Below are 22,242 nucleotides of genomic sequence, written 5' to 3' on the forward strand. Positions count from 1 at the left end.
CCCATAATGCACTGCGAGTTCACAGTGCATTGATGGTTGCTGATTGGCCAAAGCATGCACATGCACCTGTGCTGATTGGCCAATCACAGCATGATGTGCTGTGAGAGCCATGATTGGCCAAAGGCAGGGTGTCTTTAGCCAATCATGGCTAAGATCCATGTCCCACACTATTTAAGGCTGCTGCGTACACAGCGGCCATATATAGTAAATGAATGGAGATTAGGCAGGTAGTTAGTGTAGTGTGCAGTCAGTCAGTGTAATATATATATATATATACAGTTCAGAGTATATAGTGCAGTTAGTGTAGTATATATAATACAGTTCAGAGTATATAGTGCAGTCAATATAGTACATATAATACAATTCAGAGTATAATGCTGTCCGTATAGTATGTATAATACAGTTCAGAGTATATAGTGCAGTCTGTGTCGTATATATAATACAGTTCAGAGTATATAGTGCAGTCCCTATAGTATATATAATACAGTTCAGGGTATATAGTGCCATTCGTATTGTATGTATATATATAATACAGTTCATTACTACACTAAAAAAAGGGGCCCGTGGTCCCTGTCTGCAAGAGGCAGTTGCTAAGGACTGGCTGAGCCAGTGTCAGGCCTAACCATGCAGTGCTAGCTGTGCCTGAGAGCTCAAGCAAGTAGAATGCTGTAGGAGCTGAGGAGTACCGGTCTGAAGTAAGAGCTGTGCTGGAGGAAGAGAGATCTGTATACACCGGAGTGTACATAGGTTGTTCCAATTCTTTGTTCTAAAAGTTGTCCCAATTGATTGTTCTTAAATTCACTGGGCATCCCATACCTCCTATACCCCATCCAAGTTCAATCCCCTCAATAAAACAAAATAAATAAAGCTAATGGACTGTTTATTGCCTTGGAGTGAGTTGAGTACTTGACAGCCGGGCTGGGCAGGGTGACAGTTGGGCCACAACACTTAGCAGCATTGTCAAAAACTGTCTGTTGTGGTTTTTACTTTTTGACACTTTTTTGGTGAATGGGTAGGGTTACAATGTACCTGATACCCATTCACATAGGGGGCTTCCAGATAACGATAAGCCCCCCCGCCAGCAGACCCCGACAACCGCAGCCCAGAGTTGTTGGGGAGAGGCTCTTGTCCCCATCAATATGCCCAAAGCACCCACCCCCCCATGTTGAGAGCATGTGGCCTGGTATGGTTCAGGAGGGGGGACATTCATTCGTCGCCCCCACCCCTATCCTGACCTCCAGGCTGGATGCTCGGATAAGGGTCTGGTATGGATTTTGGGGGAGACCCCACGCTAATTTTTTCAAAAATTTTGGTGTGGAGTTCCCCTTAATATCCATACCAGACCTGAAGGGCCTGGTATGGACTGGGGGGGACCCTATGCAGTTTTTTTCCTTGATTTTTCATATATATTGCTGGGAGTCGGCAATACATTACAGCCGCGAGCAAGTTTAAATGACATTATTTCCTTTAGAAATTTAATTATTGCTGTCGCACAGATGCGCCACTTTACAGGCAGACTAAGGGGACCCCCCAGGCACGATATTTAAAAGAATATTTCATTTTTATTGTTTCACTTTAAGCATTATTAAAATCACTGCTCCTGAAAAAAACTATTGTTTTAAAAACTTTTTTTTGCATTGATACATGTCCCCTGGGGCAGGACCCAGGTCCCCAAACACTTTTTATGACAATAACTTGCATATAAGCCTTTAAAATGAGCACTATTGATTTTTTTATGTTCATGTCCCATAGACTTTAATAGGGTTCGCATGTTCGCTAGAACTTTTTGCCTGTTCGCGGTTTTCTGGTGCGAACTGAACTGGGGGTATTTGCCCCATCTTTAGTACTGTCCCTGGTGCAGGTTTAAAAGAAAAACACACTGAACTATGTCTTTAGCTTAATTTAGTAATGCTTAGTTATTACTACGTATATATACACACACATTATAGAATCGAAAAAGTATAACTAAAAAGTCACCTTTTATGTCAATGTAAACATTTTTTAGTTTCTATATTGTGTATATCTAATTAATATTTAAAGTAATTTATTTGCATTGCTATTGGTTTACAAAAAGTATTTTATCTATTATATATACACTGTGATATTGAAGCCCGAGATCATCAGCCAAGTGTTGGTAAAAGCAAGCAGTCCCTATTATTGTCAAAAACAGGCTAACAGACAAAACAGCTTGTCCTCTGGAAGCAAAAATACTCCATAAATTGTTGGTAGAAAACACAAATGCTCGGCTCACTGCCAGTCACACTTGTCCCCTTGCAGGGTGTTTGAAAGCTCCCGGATGCCTAAGGGGTCCCACAGAGAAAGTCATCAGAATTCAGCAACCTTGTCTCAACTCAACGCTAGCCCACATTGCTCATTTAGCTGTGGTCTCCTCTACTCCATCTCACAAACAGGTGCTGAGTGTTTCCTCTTTCTTTTCTAGATTCTGGTTAACCCTTGCAGGGAAAAAGTCCCTGTGATCAGTGTTGGAGGTTCTTTCCCACTCCAATATATCTCCGAATCACCAAATTTCTTGTCCCAAACTAGTGTGTATCAAGGACAAGGGAACCGTAAGTCAGTCCTCTCCTTTATTATCGAACTACCCTGAAACCCCTTTACCCAGCATATGTGAGAACCCCTGGCTCTGAGTACTAAAAAATGTCTCTTGAGCTCTCCTTTTAAGAGACCACAACCCAAATAAAGGGGAAATATAACTGCCATACAGGACCTATCCCTGCCATCCTGTACAACACTAATAATTTAATCTCCCTATATTTTATCTCCTTACAAGCAATTAATAATGTTTAGGTATTGAACCGGATAATGTTCATTTTTTTTTTCTAATATATAATCTGTACATTGTATCTGATATTGTATTTTTATATACTCTATCCATATTCATGAAAGGGAAACTGTAAATGCCCTAAAATGTATTGGTTGTCAAGATAAAATGATATTTTGTATATATAAATTGTTTACAATATTGTTTCAAGACAAGTCAACACACATTTATATTCTGAATGATCTTTATTAAGATAGCGATATTTAACTTACTTAACAAAAAATACTGCAAACTAACATTGCTGACTTTAGCACAGCTGCTGTGATCACTGACTGCCATTGGTAAGTCAATGCATAATTCTATTTGGTGCCTGTAGATTGTTTGTAACATTTACACACTGAGATAGAGAAAATTGAGTACTGTCCGTGATACTTTTTTTATTTGCACTAACATACAAATGATGGAACACACTGAGATGAATGCTATTGTCTTTAATCATCTACTCCCCTTTGCACCCCAGAAGGAATATAATAGTGCTATAATCAGTGAGCAAGAACATATTTTGGGGGCACACCATACAATGCGTTTAAATTCAAGAGGGTGCTGCTATAAGACCTACAAACAGTACAAAATATTTTACAGCGCACACATACAAGAATGACATTTCCTACAGGACTTTGTGAAAAACGCCTTTGGTAAGCTGGGTTTAGGCACTGATTACTTTGCAGTGCAGAGGAGATGCAATGTCAGCGATCTCACTGATTATAGTACAAAATATTTTACAGCGCACACATACAAGAATGACATTTCCTGCAGGGCTAGTTAAAAACACCTGAACATATTCAAAAAATACGGGGGTTTGGTCACAGTATATAGTCATATAGTGCTAAGCCCACTTACTGCGACAAAGTACCCCGAATTAGTGGGAAATTTGTTTTTTTGGGCTGGAGCACCCCTCCCCCTCCTCATTACCTCTTATTTAGTGGCCACCAGTGCATAGGATGTATCCCCTTCAGTTCTCCCACATAGAGGAGTTTAGCTCCCATGGTTGAGACAAAGGATCTTCCATTCTATTACTAGAGTAGGACCCACTAATTTGGGGTTCTTTGTCGCAGTAAGTGGGCTTAGCACTATATGACCATATAGTGTGACCAAACCCCCGTATTTTTTGAATATGTTCAGGTGTTTTTAACTAGCCCTGCAGGAAATGTCATTCTTGTATGTGTGCGCTGTAAAATATTTTGTACTATAATCAGTGAGATCGCTGACATTGCATCTCCTCTGCACTGCAAAGTAATCAGTGCCTAAACCCAGCTTACCAAAGGCGTTTTTCACAAAGTCCTTATTATATTTTAAAAAATTGATCCGTTCCTCTCCAACAATCCCATAAGTTGTATCTAACATCCCAATGAGTACCAGCTGGCCTCCGGGTTTTAACAGTTTTAAGATCTTTTCCAGATTGATGGCGCCACCTGTATAGTATTTAGGAGCAGAGTCTTTATAATCTGTGTGATCAGGACAGGATCTCTAAAAAGCGCTAGCTCTACAAAGTCGCGCACACATGTATATGATTCAGGTGTGACTTTCATGGGACTTTTGAGGGTTTACATTGAAGTCTATGGCCCTCATGTTGCATAAAAGTCTGACCAAATTAGTACAGGAACTACTTTAAAGTCACTGTGACTTTAAGGCCTCATGCACACAGTGTGTGAAAAAAAACAAGCTGCAAAGCCAGTACTGACACCAGGAAAAACGCGCTTTTAGAAGTGTTTCGCATTGGCGTTCATGCCCATTTAGCTGTGTTTAGCTGCGTTTAGCTGCGTTAGCATTTAGCAGTGTTTCTCTGCCCTCTTCTATTTTCCACTCCCAAATCCAATTACTACAGCTTAAAAACGCTTGACGCGGCCTAACGCTGTATACAGCATTAACATGCTTTTAGCCGCGTCAGGCATTTTTACAGCTGTAACGCTGCTGCTCAAGAACGCGCTGGCTCTGGGGTTTTTTGCAAATTGAAAACTCCTATGCCACTAAAAGCTCCTAAAAGCCTATGTGGACACATAGAATAACATGGAGAGACGTTTTTAATCTGTAAAAAAAAAAAAAAAACGCATGATGCTCCTAAAAGTGGAAGGAAAAGAGTCCTGAGTCTCAAGTTGCACAAATATGAACAGTACTCATTGGAAAACATGGGGTGCAACTTGTCATGTGACTTTGGGGTCCAAAGTTGCATGACAAATCGTACAAGTGTAAACTGGGGCTTAAAGTGGATGTAAACCCGAATTTATTTTTATCATACCGTAGAGTATAAGATTTCCTATCATTTGAGCCCAGTCTTGCCACACAGAATTAACCCATCTCTGAGAAATCCTCTTTTATTGTTCAGTGAGAAAAATCTTGACAAACTGAGAAAAGCTTTGTCAAATACTCCCCCCTGCTGTGAGTGACAGCCTAAGACACATGCATTATTTTTTAATTCCCTCCCCCACTCCTTTCTTCAGCAGCTCTGCAAGGATTGGCTGTTCCACACCTCAGCATGATTTGGCATGCTGAAGTCATGTGGTTACTTTCCTGTGTTTTCACTGGATGTTAGAGATCATAGCAGAAGTTCAGTGTTAGAAATACACAGGAGAAAATGCATATTGAGGGGAGTGTAGAGGTGGGCGGGGAGTCTACTGACATCATGACTCCACCCACCGAGCTCCAGACAACAGACCCACCCACAGAATATGCAGTTTTTCGGGTCTAATAACAGACAGAGGGGAGACATTTGACAGGTAAAGATACATGCAGGAGGCATGTATATCCTTATAGATAACCCCTATGGCAGTAGTTTAGAAAGGATGACATTGGGATTACATGCACTTTAAAGATAGAAAACAAGTATGATAATGTTTGTGAATTGACGTTTTGCAAGCAAATACATAAAAAGTGATAATATAATGACAAGAGTGATTCACCAAATAAAACAGTCATAAGAAATAAATTATCATTTGTTATTGTCTCATCATAATGTGGTACCAGTTTATGATTCTGTTTTACAATAATCTTCTTTGGATCAGGCTGCCACCTCAAGTTGGAGTTCTCCATCCCTTCATTGTGCCATTGGATGGAGTAAATGGACAGAGGCTTAATCTGGAAGTTGTTTGCCTCCCATGGAAGTGGCACCCAAGACAGCTTTTCACAATAAAATGTTTTTTTAAAACCCTCTGGAGAAGTTACCAAAAATTATTTCTAGAACTCATCCTTGATTGGTACTGGTCTAAACTCTTATCCTGGACTTGCTTACTCCAGGAACATTAATTACCCAAAAGTAGACTTCATTCAACCAATTATACTAAATCAGAGGGAGATTGGTTGCTCCAGAGGAAACCCATTTTTTTTGTGTTGATCTTTGTTATTTATTTACAAATTCAATTTAATTTCATGTACTCCAGTGTTATAAAATATCAATCAAATCAATTCCATTTTCAGGTTGTAACACAACAAAATGTTGAAGAGCCCATAGTGAGGTACAGTATATACATTTTTCTATAGCAACAGCTTGATTTTTGAGTAAGAAATAAAGCATTCCCCCTCTACCAGAAATAGGAAGCTGTAAGGTCAGAGCTATGGGGACTGCTGCTTATGTGAGTGATACTCTTAGATTTATTACCAACATTAGTCCTTTTTGTTGAAAATATCAATCTATGCTGTGCATACCGGTGCAAAGCTGATAGTGAATCATCAACATTGGAAATTTTAAAGTATCCTCTGCAAAGACCATGTCCTCCTTATTAGAGAAATACATATCAAGAAAACCTCTGGAATCCATTCCATGTACATGATAGAATTTATGTGTTGTAGAATCCATCGTCCTGCAATGCTGAACTTCACCTCTTTGATTTCTGCTTTCAACTAAGCTTTAATGCTTGATTCCTATTTATATCCCTTTGAAATAAGGTGTTTACATTTTATTGTAATATAATCATAAATATATTTATAAAGCAGTCATGGGAATAGTGCTGACTGAGGTATGATTGCCATATGAGTTTGCAAAGGTTTAACCACTTTAAGACCAGGATTTTTTTTTTTTTACATTTGTTGTTTTGAAGTAAAAATCTGTATTTTTTGCTAGAAAATTACTTAGAACACCCAAATATTATACAGTGGGGAAAATAATTTTTTGATCCCCTGCAGATTTTGTAAGTTTGCCCACTTACAAAGAAATGAAGGGTCTATAATTTTTTATCATAGGTGTATTTTAAATGATAGAGACAGAATATCAACCAAAAATCCAGAAAAACACATAAAACAAATGCTGTAAATTGAGTTGCAGTTCAGTGAGTAAAATAAGTATTTGATCCCCATGTAAAATACGACTTAGTACTTGGTGGAGAAAACCTTGTTGGCAAACACAGAGGTAAGACTTTTCTTGTAGTTGGTTACCAGGATTCAGTGTTGCCAAACCCCCGAAGTGCAATTCACTGGCAGGATGCCAAAATTTACAAACAGCACCAATTTTTTACTGGTAACAATCATGAAATTTACTGACAGAGCCAAATTTTTTGATGACGCTGCAAAAGTACCTAAAATGCTAGTTTTCAGTGCTAAACAGTGCAAAGATCAATATTTCCACTATAAACATGTAGCTAGTGCTATTAGTAATGTGTTTAACTTAAATAAATGTCAAAAACACAGAGTTCCTCCTTACATCAGAGTTTGCAGGATTCCCCCTTACAGTGCAAGGGAATTCTGACATAAAGGGGAATTCTGCAGATCATGATATGAAGGGGAACTCTGATGTAAGGGGGGGCTCTGGTCACCAGAGACCACCTTTTATCAGAGTCCACTGCATTCCTCTTTACATAAGAGTTCCCACTTACATTAGGGTCTGCAGCATTGCCTTTTACATCAGAGTTCCCCTTTACATCAGGTTCTGCAGAATTCCCCCTGCAGACTGATGTAAAGAGGAACACCTGGAACTCTGATGTGGGGGCCCTCTGGTGACCAGAGTCCACCTTCTGTAGAGTGAAAACACTAACGTAAGGGGGGGTTACTGATATAAGGGGGAACCTTTATATCAGAGCCCCCTTACATTATTGTATTCACTCCCCCCTTACACCAGTGACCCCCCCTCAGACTGGCCTGACGGCGCTGTCACTGACCTCCACTCTGGTGCACCGTGCAGGGCTCAGACAGTCGGATCCAGCTTGGTGGCTCTGGTTTTATCTTATAGTCTCTTCTCCACAGTCCACACCGTCTCCTCCCGTAATCCCCATCCCAGCGGCGTTCTAACTTTCAATGCCTCTCTAGGCTTCCCCAAAGAGACTGCAGATATGATACAAGACAAGAGATGGTCAGAGATTGCAGACATGATACAAGAGATGGTTAGCGGCTGCAGACATGGTACAGAGGTGGTCAGAGGATGCAGACATGGTACAGAGGAGGTGGTCTGAGGATGTGTACATGGTACTGTACAGAGGTGGTCAGAGATGAAAATGTATTCATTTTAATTTTTCCTGATAAAATCCAGTATCCGTGCATTAACAATGCAATCAGAAAGCGGTAACACCTCCGGCGAGGTTATGTTTTCCTGTTCAGAATCACATTTAAAACCCTGCTTGATAAACTATTTTAGGTGAATTTCTTTCTCCTGAATTTCCTCTCTGAATAAAATATTAAATGGGCATTACAGGGTAAGTTTCCAATATTCTGCAAGTGAAGAACGTAAATTTTGTTTCCTCAATGAATTTATCAGCAACGTCTACAAGTTATATTCAGAATTGATTGTAAAGTCTAGGTTTTTTTTTTCTATAAAAATAACAAACATGTCATACTTACCTCCTCTGTGCAGTGGATTTGCAGCCTGGATCCTCCTCTTCTCAGGTCCCTCTTTGGCTCTCCTGGCCCCTCCCTCTTGTTGAGTGCCCCCACAGCAAGCAGCATGCTATGGGGGCACCCGAGCCACATATTCCTGTGTCCATTCAGACATGGAACTGCGGCCCAGCCCCACCCCCTCTATCTCCTGACTTTGATTGACAGCAGCTGAGTCTCAGCCAATCAGGAGGGAGAGTCTCGGACAGCCGAGACACTCGTGGACATCGCTGTACAGAGATGGGGCTCAGGTAAGTATTAGGGGTGCTGGGGCCACTGCTGCATACAGAAGGCTTTTTATCTTAATGTATAGAATGCATTAAGATAACAAAAACCCTCTGACTTTACAACTCCTTTAACCACTTGCTGACCAGCCGCCGTCATTATACTGCAGCAGGTCAGCACGATCCCGCGAGCCGTTGTAGCTATACGTCGGCTCGTGGGATCGGGATAGCAGGCACGCGCATGCCACCGGAGGCACACGCATGCGCCCACTGCACTGTGGGGGTGCAGATGCTCGTGGCCGATGGTCGCAATGACTGCCAGCCACGAGCGATTACAGGCACGAGAGGCAAAACAGGGACGTGTGTGTGTAAACACACAAATACCTGTTCTGTGAGGAGAGACAGATCGTGAGTTCCTAATAGCTAGCAATCACGATCTGTCATTTCCTTTAGGTCAGTCCCCTCCCCCTACAGTTAGAAACACACATAGGGAACACAGTTAACCCCTTGATCGCCCCCTAGTGTTAACCCCTTCCATGCCAGTGACATTTTTACAGTAATCAGTGCATTTTTATAGCACTGATCACTATATAAATGCCAATGGTCCCAAAAATGTGTCAAAAGTGTCCGATGTGTCTGCTCATCCGTGTCTTTATGGACCTTGCTTTGTGCATTGGTGTGCAGTCATGTTGGAACAGGAAGGGACCATCCCCAAACTGTTCCCTCAAAGTTGGGAGCATGAAATTGTACAAAATGTCTTGGTATACTGACGGCTTAAGAGTTCCCTTCACTGGAACTAAAGGGCCAAGCCCAACCCCTGAAAAGCAACCCCACACCATAATCCCCCCTCCACCCAAGGATTTGGACCAGTGCACAAAGCAAGGTCCATAAAGACATGGAAGAGTGAGTTTGAGGTGGAGGAATTTGACTGGCCTGCACAGAGTCCTGACCTCAACCCGATAGAACCCGATAAACCATCCAATCAACTGATCACATGTGCAGCTTAATGGCAGCTGAAGAGTAAACAGAGACCAAGATGACAGCTTCCTTGGCTGAAAATGATAGTTGGGTTTACTTTCACTTTAAGTTGAACAATAGAGGACACCGTCATCGAATTTAAGAGTGTTGACTCTTGGTCAGCTGAATAGAAAGGTTTAGGTTTGTTTTTCACTAGCTTGGCAGCAGTAACACTTGTAAGTTCTGAAAGCCTTGTAAACATGAAACAGTTTCAGTTTAAAAAAAGTTTACTTCTTTCTGGGTCCAGGTCTGAAGTTCTTAAGGTCTGAAGTTCAAACAACCTTTTAGACTCTGTGCAAATTCTCAGAGTCTTTTAGTTTTCTGTATTAAAAGGTTTATCCGGAGGTTGATTAGTGTAATTCATTGAGAAGTTATATGTAATACATTTGAGGCTCTAACAAGTGAAAACCAAAGAATTTAAGCTTGGTTTCTAATTTTTTTATGAAAAGATGAACTAGCTCACATCACCCTAACACCCTTCCCCCAATCTCTGCTGCACGTATACAGTATATTATGACCACCCACACCAGCCTGTGTAACAGACCTCACACTTGGAGTATTCACTGCACAGCTCTTGGGGCTATGTACTATCACAATGCATGCAATGAGGTGAACTTAGCCTTTAACTAATCCAATAGTTGAGTTTCTATGTATCTACAATCAGCTCCTTTGGCTACACTGTTTGCATAGTGGTGCATTTCCTAGCTGGCCTTTTTAACTCCTTTGCACTGACAGTACACAAATATATGGCCTCTCCGAGCGGCCGCAGATTTGCATATCATTTTGTAAACACAGCTGTATTGAGAGCGCGCGCCCTGTGCGCTCCCAGCACAGTTACCGGCGACTAACAGAAAGCTTTCCAATAATGTGACTGCTGTGACAGACAATCATGGTGGTCACATGATCATAAACCCCGCCCTGCCTCCCGGCATCTGTAACCCCTTAACCACTTGAGCCCCAGACCATTATGCTGCCTAAGGACCAGAGGTCTTTTTCCAATTTGGCACTGCGTCGCTTTAACTGCTAATTGCGCGGTCATGCAATGCTGTACCCAAACGAAATTTGCGTCCTTTTCTTCCCACAAATAGAGCTTTCTTTTGATGGTATTTGATCACCTCTGCGGTTTTTATTTTTTGCGCTATAAACGGAAAAAGACCGAAAATTTTGAAAAAAAATGATATTTTCTACTTTTTGTTATAAAAAAAATCCAATAAACTCAATTTTAGTCATACATTTAGGCCAAAATGTATTCGGCCACATGTCTTTGGTAAAAAAAATGTCAATAAGCGTATATTTATTGGTTTGCGCAAAAGTTATAGCGTCTACAAACTAGGGTACATTTTCTGGAATTTACACAGCTTTTAGTTTATGACTGCCTATGTCATTTCTTGAGGTGCTAAAATGGCAGGGCAGTACAAAACCCCCACAAATGACCCCATTTTGGAAAGTAGACACCCCAAGGAAATTGCTGAGAGGCATGTTGAACCCATTGAATATTTATTTTTTTTGTCCCAAGTGATTGAAAAATGACAAAAAAAAAAAATATTTACAAAAAGTCGTCACTAAATGATATATTGCTCACACAGGCCATGGGCCTATGTGGAATTGCACCCCAAAATACATTTAGCTGCTTCTCCTGAGTATGGGGATACCACATGTGTGGGACTTTTTGGGAGCCTAGCCGCGTACGGGGCCCCGAAAACCAATCACCGCCTTCAGGATTTCTCAGGGTGTAAATTTTTGCTTTCACTCTTCACTGCCTATCACAGTTTCGGAGGCCATGGAATGCCCAGGTGGCACAAAACCCCCCAAAATGACCCCATTTTGGAAAGTAGACACCCCAAGCTATTTGCTGAGAGGCATATTGAGTCCATGGAATATTTTATATTTTGACACAAGTTGCGGGAAAGTGACACTTTTTTTTTTTTTTTTTTTCATAAAGTTGTCACTAAATGATATATTGCTCACACAGGCCATGGGCATATGTGGAATTGCACCCCAAAATACATTTAGCTGCTTCTCCTGAGTACGAGGATACCACATGTGTGGGACTTTTTGGGAGCCTAGCCGCGTACTGGACCCCGAAAACCAATCACTGCCTTCAGGATTTCTAAGGGTGAAAATTTTTGATTTCACTCTTTACTGCCTATCACAGTTTCGGAGGCCATGGAATGCCCAGGTGGCACAAAACCCCCCCAAATGACCCCATTTTGGAAAGTAGACACCCCAAGCTATTTGCTGAAAGGCATGGTGAGTATTTTGCAGCTCTCATTTGTTTTTGAAAATGAAGAAAGACAAGAAAAAACATTTTTTTTTTTCTTTTTTCAATTTTCAAAACTTTGTGACAAAAAGTGAGGTCTGCAAAATACTCACTATACCTCTCAGCAAATAGCTTGGGGTGTCTACTTTCCAAAATGGGGTCATTTGGGGGGGTTTTGTGCCACCTGGGCATTCCATGGCCTCCGAAACTGTGATAGGCAGTGAAGAGTGAAATCAAAAATTCACGCCCTTAGAAAGCCTGAAGGCGGTGCTTGGTTTTCGGGGTCCCGTACGCGGCTAGGCTCCCAAAAAGTCTCACACATGTGGTATCCCCGTACTCAGGAGAAGCAGCAGAATGTATTTTGGGGTGTAATTTCACATATTTCCATGGCATGTTTGAGCAATATATCATTTAGTGACAACTTTGTGCAAAAAAAAAAAAAAAAAAATTTGTCTCTTTCCCGCAACTTGTGTCGCAATATAAAATATTCCATGGACTCGACATGCCTCTCAGCAAATAGCTTGGGGTGTCTACTTTCCAAAATGGGGTCATTTGGGGGGGTTTTGAACTGTCCTGGCATTTTATGCACAACATTTAGAAGCTTATGTCACACATCACCCACTCTTCTAACCACTTGAAGACAAAGCCCTTTCTGACACTTATTGTTTACATGAAAAAGTTTTTTTTTTTGCAAAAAAATTACTTTGAACCCCCAAACATTATATATTTTTTTTAAAGCAAATGCCCTACAGATTAAAATGGTGGGTGTTTCATTTTTTTTTTTCACACAGTAATTGCGCAGCGATTTTTCAAACGCATTTTTTGGGGAAAAAACACACTTTTTTTAATTTTAATGCACTAAAACACGCTATATTGCCCAAATGTTTGATGAAATAAAAAAGATGATCTTAGGCCGAGTACATGGATACCAAACATGACATGCTTTAAAATTGCGCACAAACGTGCAGTGGCAACAAAATAAATACATGTTTAAAAGCCTTCAAAAGCCTTTACAGGTTACCACTTTAGATTTACAGAGGAGGTCTACTGGAAAAATTACTGCACTCGATCTGGCCTTCGCGGTGATACCTCACATGCATGGTGCAATTGCTGTTTATGTTTGACGACAGACCGCCGCTTGCGTTCGCCTTAGCGCGAGAGCAGGGGGCGACAGGGGTGTTTTTTTTTTTTTTTGTTTTTCTTTATTATTTTTTTGCTTTTTTAATCTTACTTTTAAACTGTTCCTTTCATATTTTTTTTTTTAATCATTTTTATTGTTATCTCGGGGAATGTAAATATCCCCTATGATAGCAATAGGTAGTGACAGGTACTCTTTTTTGAAAAAATTGTGGTCTATTAGACCCTAGATCTCTCCTCTGCCCTCAAAGCATCTGACCACACCAAGATCGGTGTGATAAAATGCTTCCCCAATTTCCCAATGGCGCTATTTACATCCGGCGAAATCTAAGTCATGAAATACTCGTAGCTTCCGGTTTCTTAGGCCATAGAGATGTTTGGAGCCACTCTGGTCTCTGATCAGCTCTATGGTCAGCTGGCTGAATCACCGGCTGCATTCTCAGGTTCCCTGTTGAGACAGGAGAGCCAGAGAAAAACACGGAAGACGGTGGGGGGGGGGGGGCATTCCCTCCCACGGCTTGTAAAAGCAGTCTAGAGGCTAATTAGCCGCTAGGATTGCTTTTACATGAAAGCCGACCGCTGGCTGAAAAGAATGATACCAAGATGATACCTAAACCTGCAGGCATCATTCTGGTATAACCACTCAAAGTCGTGAATGGCGTACCTGAAGACAAAAAAATGGTTAACAATGGTTAACAATAAAGCACAGTAAAGTGTAAATAATTACACACCTGAAAAACAAACATGATAAAACATAATAACAATAACAATAACAATAACAATAAAACATTGCAGAATAGAATACAGTAAAAAAGAGCAGAACAATAGAGAGAGAGAATAGAGAGAGAGAGAACAATAAAACAACAACTATTTTTTTTTATTTCATATTTTTTTTTTTTTTTACACTTTTTTTGTAACTAACTTTTATAACGGTAACCGGTTCCAGGTTCGGGTCTCTCAAAATGCGATGGCATCTTGGGAGACCCTGTGAAAGTGTGCCTAGTCTGTGCAATGCTGTACCCTACGCTAATACTCAACTAGTGAATGGTAGCGTTCAAAACATTCACCAATGCAAGACCAGGATTGTCAGGACAGGAGGGACAATAATAGCGGGTGTCACGCCTATATCCGCGCTCTTACTGCAGACACAACATCTTTTTTGGGGGTTCGTTGGGTAGGGGTACTTGGGAGGACATAAAAATGCCTCTCATGCAGCCGACTGCATTTGGTTGGGGATGTGAATGGGGGAAGTACGGGCGCTGCAGAAGCAGTGGGTTCCCAATTAGGATTGTCGAATGCAGCAGGAAGGGCACTATGGGCACGACGGGCCTGTGTTTGTCTTTTTGGTGGCAGCGGGACACTACTTGTGCTTGCCACCTCACCAGCTTCAACTGCACTTATGGGACTCGCCACGTCACCACGTGTTACTGCAGTGCTGGTTTGACTACGACCGGGGTGTACTAGGCCGCTGGCGCTTGCCAGTTCACCAAAACGCTACCAAAAAACGTTAGCGATCGCAGGGATCAGGCCTGACTCTGCGAACGCTGCAGTTATGCGTTTAGTGTTTTGTAAGTGTCAGTGATCGATCGATACTGCACTTGGGTGGGCTGGGCCGGGCCGGGCGGAGGGGCAAAACGCAGGTGCTAGCAGGTATCTGGGCTGATCCCGCTAACACTGCGTTTTTGGGAACCCTAAACTGCTGGGGACGCTAGTATAGATCTGATCAGATCAGATATTGATCCGATCAGATACTATACCACTAAGGGAGGTGTACGGTGCGTGCGTGGGTGTTAGCGGTACTGGCGCTAATCTGACGCTGCCTGGGGCTGGTGCTTGCCAGTTCACCAAAACGCTACAAAAAAAACTGTTAGCGATCGCAGGGATCAGGCCTGACTCTGCGAACGCTGCAGTTATGCGTTTAGTGTTTTGTAAGTGTCAGTGATCGATCGATACTGCACTTGGGTGGGCTGGGCTGGGCCAGGCGGAGGGGCAAAACGCAGGTGCTAGCAGGTATCTGGGCTGATTCGGCTAACACTGCGTTTTTGGGAACCCTAAACTGCTGGGGACGCTAGTATAGATCTGATCGGATCAGATATTGATCCGTTCAGATACTATACCACTAAGGGAGGCGTATGCTGCGTGCGTGGGTGTTAGCGGTACTGGCGCTAACCTGACGCCTGGGGCTGGTGCTTGCCAGTTCACCAAAATGCTACCAAAAAAACTGTTAGCGATCGCAGGGATCAGGCCTGACTCTGCGAACACTGCAGTTATGCGTTTAGTGTTTTGTAAGTGACAGTGATCGATCGATACTGCACTTGGGTGGGCTGGGCGGAGGCACAAAACGCAGGTGCTAGCAGGTATCTGGGCTGATCCCGCTAACACTGCGTTTTTGGGAACCCTAAACTGCTGGGGACGCTAGTATAGATCTGATCGGATCAGATATTGATCCGATCAGATACTATACCACTAAGGGAGGCGTATGCTGCATGCGTGGGTGTTAGCGGTACTGGCGCTAATCTGACGCTGCCTGGGGCGACGCATATCACCGCCGGGCGATCAGGGGGCTAAACCTTTATTCGGTAATAAACGGCGGGTGCCCTGACACTATAAAAAATAAACGAACTAACCAGCGTCATCCGTAACGGTTATACGGTGATCAGTGGTGAAAGGGTTAACTAGGGGGCAATCAAGGGGTTAAAACATTTATTAGGTAGTATATGGGGGTCCCTGACGCTATAAAACGCTGACGGCGAACCTAAATATTTACCTCACTAACTAGCGTCACCAGCGACACTAATACAGCGATCAGAAAAATGATCGCTTAGTGACACTGGTGACAGGGGGTGATCAAGGGGTTAAAACTTTATTAGGGGGGGTTAGGGGGGTACCCTAGACCTAAAGGGGGGTAATACTCACTGTCCCAACACTGTAACTGTCACAAACTGACACTATGCAGTAATCAGAAAAAAAAAAAAAAAAAAAAACTGCTGGTGTCAGTTTGTGACAGGGGGGGGGGGTGATTGGGGGGGGATCGGGGGGCGATCGGGGGGGGGATCGGGGGGGGGATCGGGGTGTTTTGTGTGCCTGGCATGTTCTACTGTGTTGTGTAGTGTTGGTGCACTTACATAGATGTCTTCTCTCCTCGGGCCGGAACGGAAAATACCGACCCGAGGGGAGATGACATCACTTCCTTTGCTGCTGTTTAGCATACAGCAGCAAAGGAGTGTTCTCATTGGCCGGCGGCGATCGCGAGGGGGGGGCCACGAACGGATGGTCTCCCCCTCATCACGGATCGCCGCTGGACAAAAGACGACCGCCTCGGGCACCGGGGGGGGGTCCGATCGGACCCCCCACCCGCGGAAGGCAAATCACGTATATGTACGTGATTTTGCCTGTCCGTGCCACTTTGCCGACGTAAATCGGCGTGAGGCGGTCGTCAAGTGGTTAAAGGGCCAGGAGGCACTGGTGCCAAGTGATTTTCCTCATCACCATAGGTCATAGAAAATGAGGACTGTAGCTTTCAATTTCAGTGCTATCTTTTAAGAAGGTGCTGAATGCAGGACCTCAAACATCACCAACTCCATGAGGTAGAGAATACTTTGATAATTTGTTTTTCCAATTCCATTGGTCTAAGACACAGCATTGGCAAATAGGTATAGATAAGACTAGGCCTGGCCTATTGCATCTCGTAATCACCCTCATTTCTGTTCCTTTACATAGTTATGCAGTTTATAATGTTGAAAAAAATACATCCAGTTAAACCTATGTAGTGTGATTTTTATTCTCCAACAATCCCGGTAGCCTTGTATATTCTGTCTTGTGAAAAAGACATCTAAACGTTTTTTGAAGTATAGTTCTTTACTTACATGGCTCCATTTATGTGGCCTCAAATATCCTGGTCAGCACATCTTGTAATTGGCTACTATGCAGCTTCTGCCTGAAGACCTGCAGATGCCCTTTTGCAGGTACTTTGTGTAGCGGTGTAGTTGCCATTAGTAACAAACATCCACCATATCATCCTGCTGCCAGACCTCCATATATCACCTCTGAGACAATGAACAGTCATCTGCTTTGTTTTGTTTTCGTTTATTGGGGAGGTATAACTTGGTTGGGGGAAAAGTGTATATGGGATGGTAGTGGTAGAGGGTGCTACATTTGCAAGTGATTTATGTTAGTACTGTCCCTGGTGCTGGTTTAAAAAAAAACACTAATCTAAAGCTTTAGCTAACTTTAGTAATAACAAATGATTAGTTATTACTACATATATAAACACATTATAGAATCGAAAAAGTATAACTAAAGAAAGTCACCTTTTGTGATAATGTAAACATTTACTTTTTAGTTTCTATGATGTGTATATCTAATTAACATTTCAAGTAATTTATTTGACATGCTATTTACAAAATGTAGTTTATTTATTATATATACACTGTGATATTGGAGCCGGAGATCATCAGCCAAGCACCTTAGTAAAAGCAAACAGTTCCTTTTACGGTCAAAAACAGGCCAACAGAAAAAACAGCTGGTACTCCGGAAACAAAAAATGTTGATCAATAGTTGGTACAAAACATAAACGCTCGGCTCACTGCCAGTCACACTTCTACTTTAACAGGGTGTTTGAAATCTCCTGGATGTCTAAGGGGTCCCAAAGAGAAGGTCATCAGAGTTCAGCAACCTTGTCTCGGCCAGGCGCTAGCCAACATTGCTCATTTACTTGTGTTCTTCTCTACTTCACCTCACAGACTGGCACTGAGTGTTTCCTCCCCCTTTTCTGGACTTTGATGCAAACGGTAAATCCTTTCAGGGTGGAAGTCCCTGTAATGAGGGATGGAAGTTCTTTCTCACCCAAATATCTCTCTGAAACTCCAAATTCAGGTCCCAAATGAGGACTTATCAAACCAGAGGGGACCATAAGTCAGTCCTCTTCTTTCCCTTGGGTTCAGACCCACTGATCACAGTTTGGGGTAAAGGGCCAATCACAGCGGTCATTTACCACGTGATCAGCTGTGTCCAATGACAGCTGATCATGGATGTAGACACAAGCCAGTTATCTGTGTTTCTTTTCTCACACTGACAGCGCTAGGAGAGAAGAAGGAAGCCAATAGCCGGCTTGTGTTAAAGGGACATCAACACTAATAATTAGGGCACTGATTATCAGTGTACTGATTATCAATGCAGTCCCAACAGTGCCCACCAGTGCTGCCAATCAGTGACCATCAGTGCCACCTATCAGTGTTGCCTACCAGTGCCCATCAGTGCCACCTATCAGTGCCACCTATCGTTGCCCATCAGTGCCACCTATCAGTGCCCATCAGTACCACCTATCAGGGCAGTCTCATCAGTATCCATCAGTGCTACCTATTAGTTCCCATCTGTGCCACCTATTAGTGCACATCAGTGCCATCTATCAGTGCCCATCAGTGCCGCCTCATCAGTGCCCATCAGTGCAGCCTAATAATGGCCATCAGTGAAGGAGAAAAAGTATGTTTGCCAAATTCTATAACAAACTATGAAAAAAAAAAATTATTTTTGAAAAATGTTCGGTATTTTTTCGTTTGTTTACAAAAAAATTAAAAACCCAGTGGTGATTAAATACAACCAAAAGACTCTACTTGTGTGAAAAAAATGACAACAAAGTCATATGGGTAAAGTGTAGCATGACCGCGCTGAATTGTTAATCGAATTGTCATTCAAAGTGTGACAGCGCTGAAAGCTGGAAATTGGCCTGGGCAGGAAGGGGGTAAAAGTGCCCAGTAAGCAAGTGGTTAAAGGGACCACAACCCAAACAGTGGGGAAATATAGCTGCCAGCCAGGACCCATCCCTGCCGTCCTGTACAACACTTATCAATTTAATCTCTTCCATATTTTTTCTCCTTCCAAACTTCTAATAATGTTTAGGTATTGGACCTGATAATGTTAATTTGTTATGTTTTCTAATATATTGTCCATACACTGTATCTGATATTGTATTTTTATATAATCTTTATCCATATTCAGATGAAAGGCACACAGTAAATGTCCTGAAATGCGTTGGTGATCAATAAATAGATAAAAAAATGTATTGTGTACATAAAAGGTTTACAATATTCTTCCAAGACAAGTCAACACACATTTATATTCTTAATGATCTTTAATAAGATAGTGATATTTGTTAACACAATTTAACACAGATTGATGCAAAATAACATTGCTGACTTTAGCGCAACTGCTGTGATTTCTGACTGCCATAAAACCCGGAGGCCAACATAATTCTATTTGGCTCAATTTGGCTCCAGATGAATGCTATTGGCTCCAATCATCTACTCCCCTTTGTGTCCAACAATGAATAGAAAAGCTTTATAATCAATGATATCGCTGACATTGCGTCTCCTCTGCACTGCACAGTAATCAATGACTAAACCCACCTTACCAAAGGCGTTTTTCACAAACTCCTCATTACATTTAAAACAATGGAACCGTTCTGCTCCAACAAACCAGTAAGTTGTATCTAATGCCGCAATAAGTAACAGTTGGCCTCCAGGTTTTAGCAGCTTTATTGTCTTCTCCAGATTCTTCATGTATTCATCTTCATTTTTACTGATAATGTCCAGTATCCCCGCACTGATAACACAATCAGCAAGTGGTAGTTGCACCGGGGAAGATATGTTTTCCTGTTCAAAATCACATTTCAAAATCTGCTTGATGGACGACCTTAGACGCATTTCTGTCTCCTGAAGTTGATCTCTGAAAGAAGAAAAAAACATAATATGGACATTACAGGAAATATTTAAATATACAGTGATATAGTGTGATAAGCAATTCTGCTAAACGTCAGTTAGACTGTAATTTGACAAGTTAAAATAAAATTGTCATACTAGTGTAGCATTACCCCTGTAGGAGTTGCTAATGGCAGGGTTCCCCTCTACTACACAGCCAGTCACACAGCATTTCCTTCTTGTATCCAGACACAGTGATCAGACCTTTGGTTTGTGTTTTTGTTGTTTTATTAGGGGATGATAACTTAGATGGGGTAAGGGCAGGGCCATCTTAAAGGGGTTGTAAAGGTTCATGTTTTTTCATCTTAATGGATCCTATGCATTAAGGTGAAAAAACATCCAACAATACCGGCCCCCCAAGTCCCCCCCATTTTACTTACCTGAGCCCGTTCACCTGCTGCGCTCGCCCCCGAATTCCTCTTCACCACTCAGCCTGGCCGTTGATTCGATAGAGTGGATGGATTGAAAGCAGCGCACCCATTGGCTCGCGCTGCTGTCAATCACATCCAATGACATGGCGCGCCGGGGGGCTGTGCCGAGTGATACAGTCAGCAGCTATAGCCGCCCGTTGTATCACGGGAGCGTGCCCGCAAGAACTAAACACCATGCGAGAGAGCTTGCATGAAGGTGTTTAGTTCTTGCGGGGAGGAGCTGAGACAGCCGCCGAGGGACCCCCAGAAATTCAGGTTCGGGGCCACTCTGTGCAAAACGAGCTGAACAGTTGAGGTAAGTATAACATGTTTGTTATTTAAAAGAAAAATACCTTTACAACCCCTTTAATAGCATCATGGGCCCCTGGGCAAAGTAATGCTCTGGGGCCCCTACCAGCTTGCCCCAATTTACGCACCTACTTTCAAGAATTAAAGTATAAATAGTTGATAGAGTTAAACATAGATTCATTAGTACTTTGAATAAAATAAATTTTACAAAAAGAAAACATTCCATAAATCAAAGACTATTCAACACATAGGGCACAGTGCAGTGGGGAATGCAGAAGGGTACAGTACAGGAGGGGTCAGGAGGGCACAGTATAGGTTCTGGGACGCTTCCCGGGACATGGCCAATCCGGGACAGTTTAGTAAAAAGCATGAATGTCCCAGGCAGTTGGCAAATATGATGTAATGTAAGATTATTGCGGGGCCCTATGCACCCGGGGCTCCTGGGCAGTGCCCAGGAGTGCCTTTGCATTAAGATGGCCTTGGTTAAGGGATTATGGGATACCCAACTTGAAAATGTCCAACAATTAAAACCAGGGAAAACTTCCTCCCTATTTACAGATTCCTCTTCTTCCTTCCACCTGCACAAACTTGGTTCCATTGTACAGATCCTGCTGGTTCACTCCTGTGGGAACTAACTGTCCCTAGTTAGTTCAGCAATAGCCCATTACAGGCTAGGAACAGTCCCTTGGTAAACTTGCAATGTGGAGTGAACAGCATCTCACACAATCTTCTGCCTCTTCATAGACACTTGTCTCAGTTCTACTGCTTGCAGAAATGCTAGCTCACCTGGCTGCCACCAGCCCACCTGGCTGCTTTCTCTTCCCACTCCGGTAATGGGATCCTTCCAGGCCAGCCTCCCGAGCTCCAGCCCGAGGTGAAACCCCTCCTGGCAGGGGTCCCTCAAGGGCCACGACAGACTCTCTTCAACACTGCTTGTCCTTCTGCCACTCAACTCCTCTGCTGGCATGGCTCATTAGTTTCCTGCCAGGCCCCCAACCTGGGTATTGGCTAAGGACCCCTAAATATTCAAGGCAAACCCTCCCAGCTTTCGCCCACTATCTTCCAGAATGTTCTCCAACATTCTAGAAACAGGGTGGGGGCATCAGAGAGCTGCTATGAGTCATCCAGCCCTGGCCTCTAATAACCCTGACCTAGATCCAGTGACTCAGGTTTATCCCTGGGCTAGACTATAGTTTGCCTAATCTCCCTTCTAGTAGCGCACACTGGAGGGTGCTGCACTAGGATTTTGAAGTTGAATTACATTGCAGTCAATAGGAGGTCATATTTTATGTTTAAATTAGGTCATCTGGAGGGCTTGACAAGCTATTGTCACTGAAATAACATGTTTGTGTTTGCTTGTTGTTTCTTGAACTGGTAAGACAATGGGGTTGGTTTACTAAAGGCAAAAAGGTTGTTGACTTTGAAAGTGAAGTTGAACTTTGCAAGGGCATTTTTCCCAGAGCTTAGTGAATGAGGTGATATTTCACTTTGCAAACAA

General features: G+C 42.5%; 1 protein-coding gene across 1 annotated transcript in view; it reads right to left on the bottom strand.

Annotated features, from left to right (window-relative positions):
* Window positions 1-22,242, bottom strand: part of LOC141111273 (nicotinamide N-methyltransferase-like) — a 302,361-nt gene that overhangs the window by 224,796 nt on the left and 55,323 nt on the right. Inside the window, exon 3 of the mRNA XM_073603417.1 lies at window positions 19,531-19,993. Coding sequence (XP_073459518.1) covers window positions 19,570-19,993 — 424 coding nt within the window. The 3' untranslated portion in view covers window positions 19,531-19,569. The remainder of the gene's footprint in view (window positions 1-19,530; window positions 19,994-22,242) is intronic.

The sequence above is a fragment of the Aquarana catesbeiana genome, linkage group LG10, assembly GCF_042186555.1.
Source record: "Aquarana catesbeiana isolate 2022-GZ linkage group LG10, ASM4218655v1, whole genome shotgun sequence".
Lineage (NCBI taxonomy): Eukaryota > Metazoa > Chordata > Amphibia > Anura > Ranidae > Aquarana > Aquarana catesbeiana.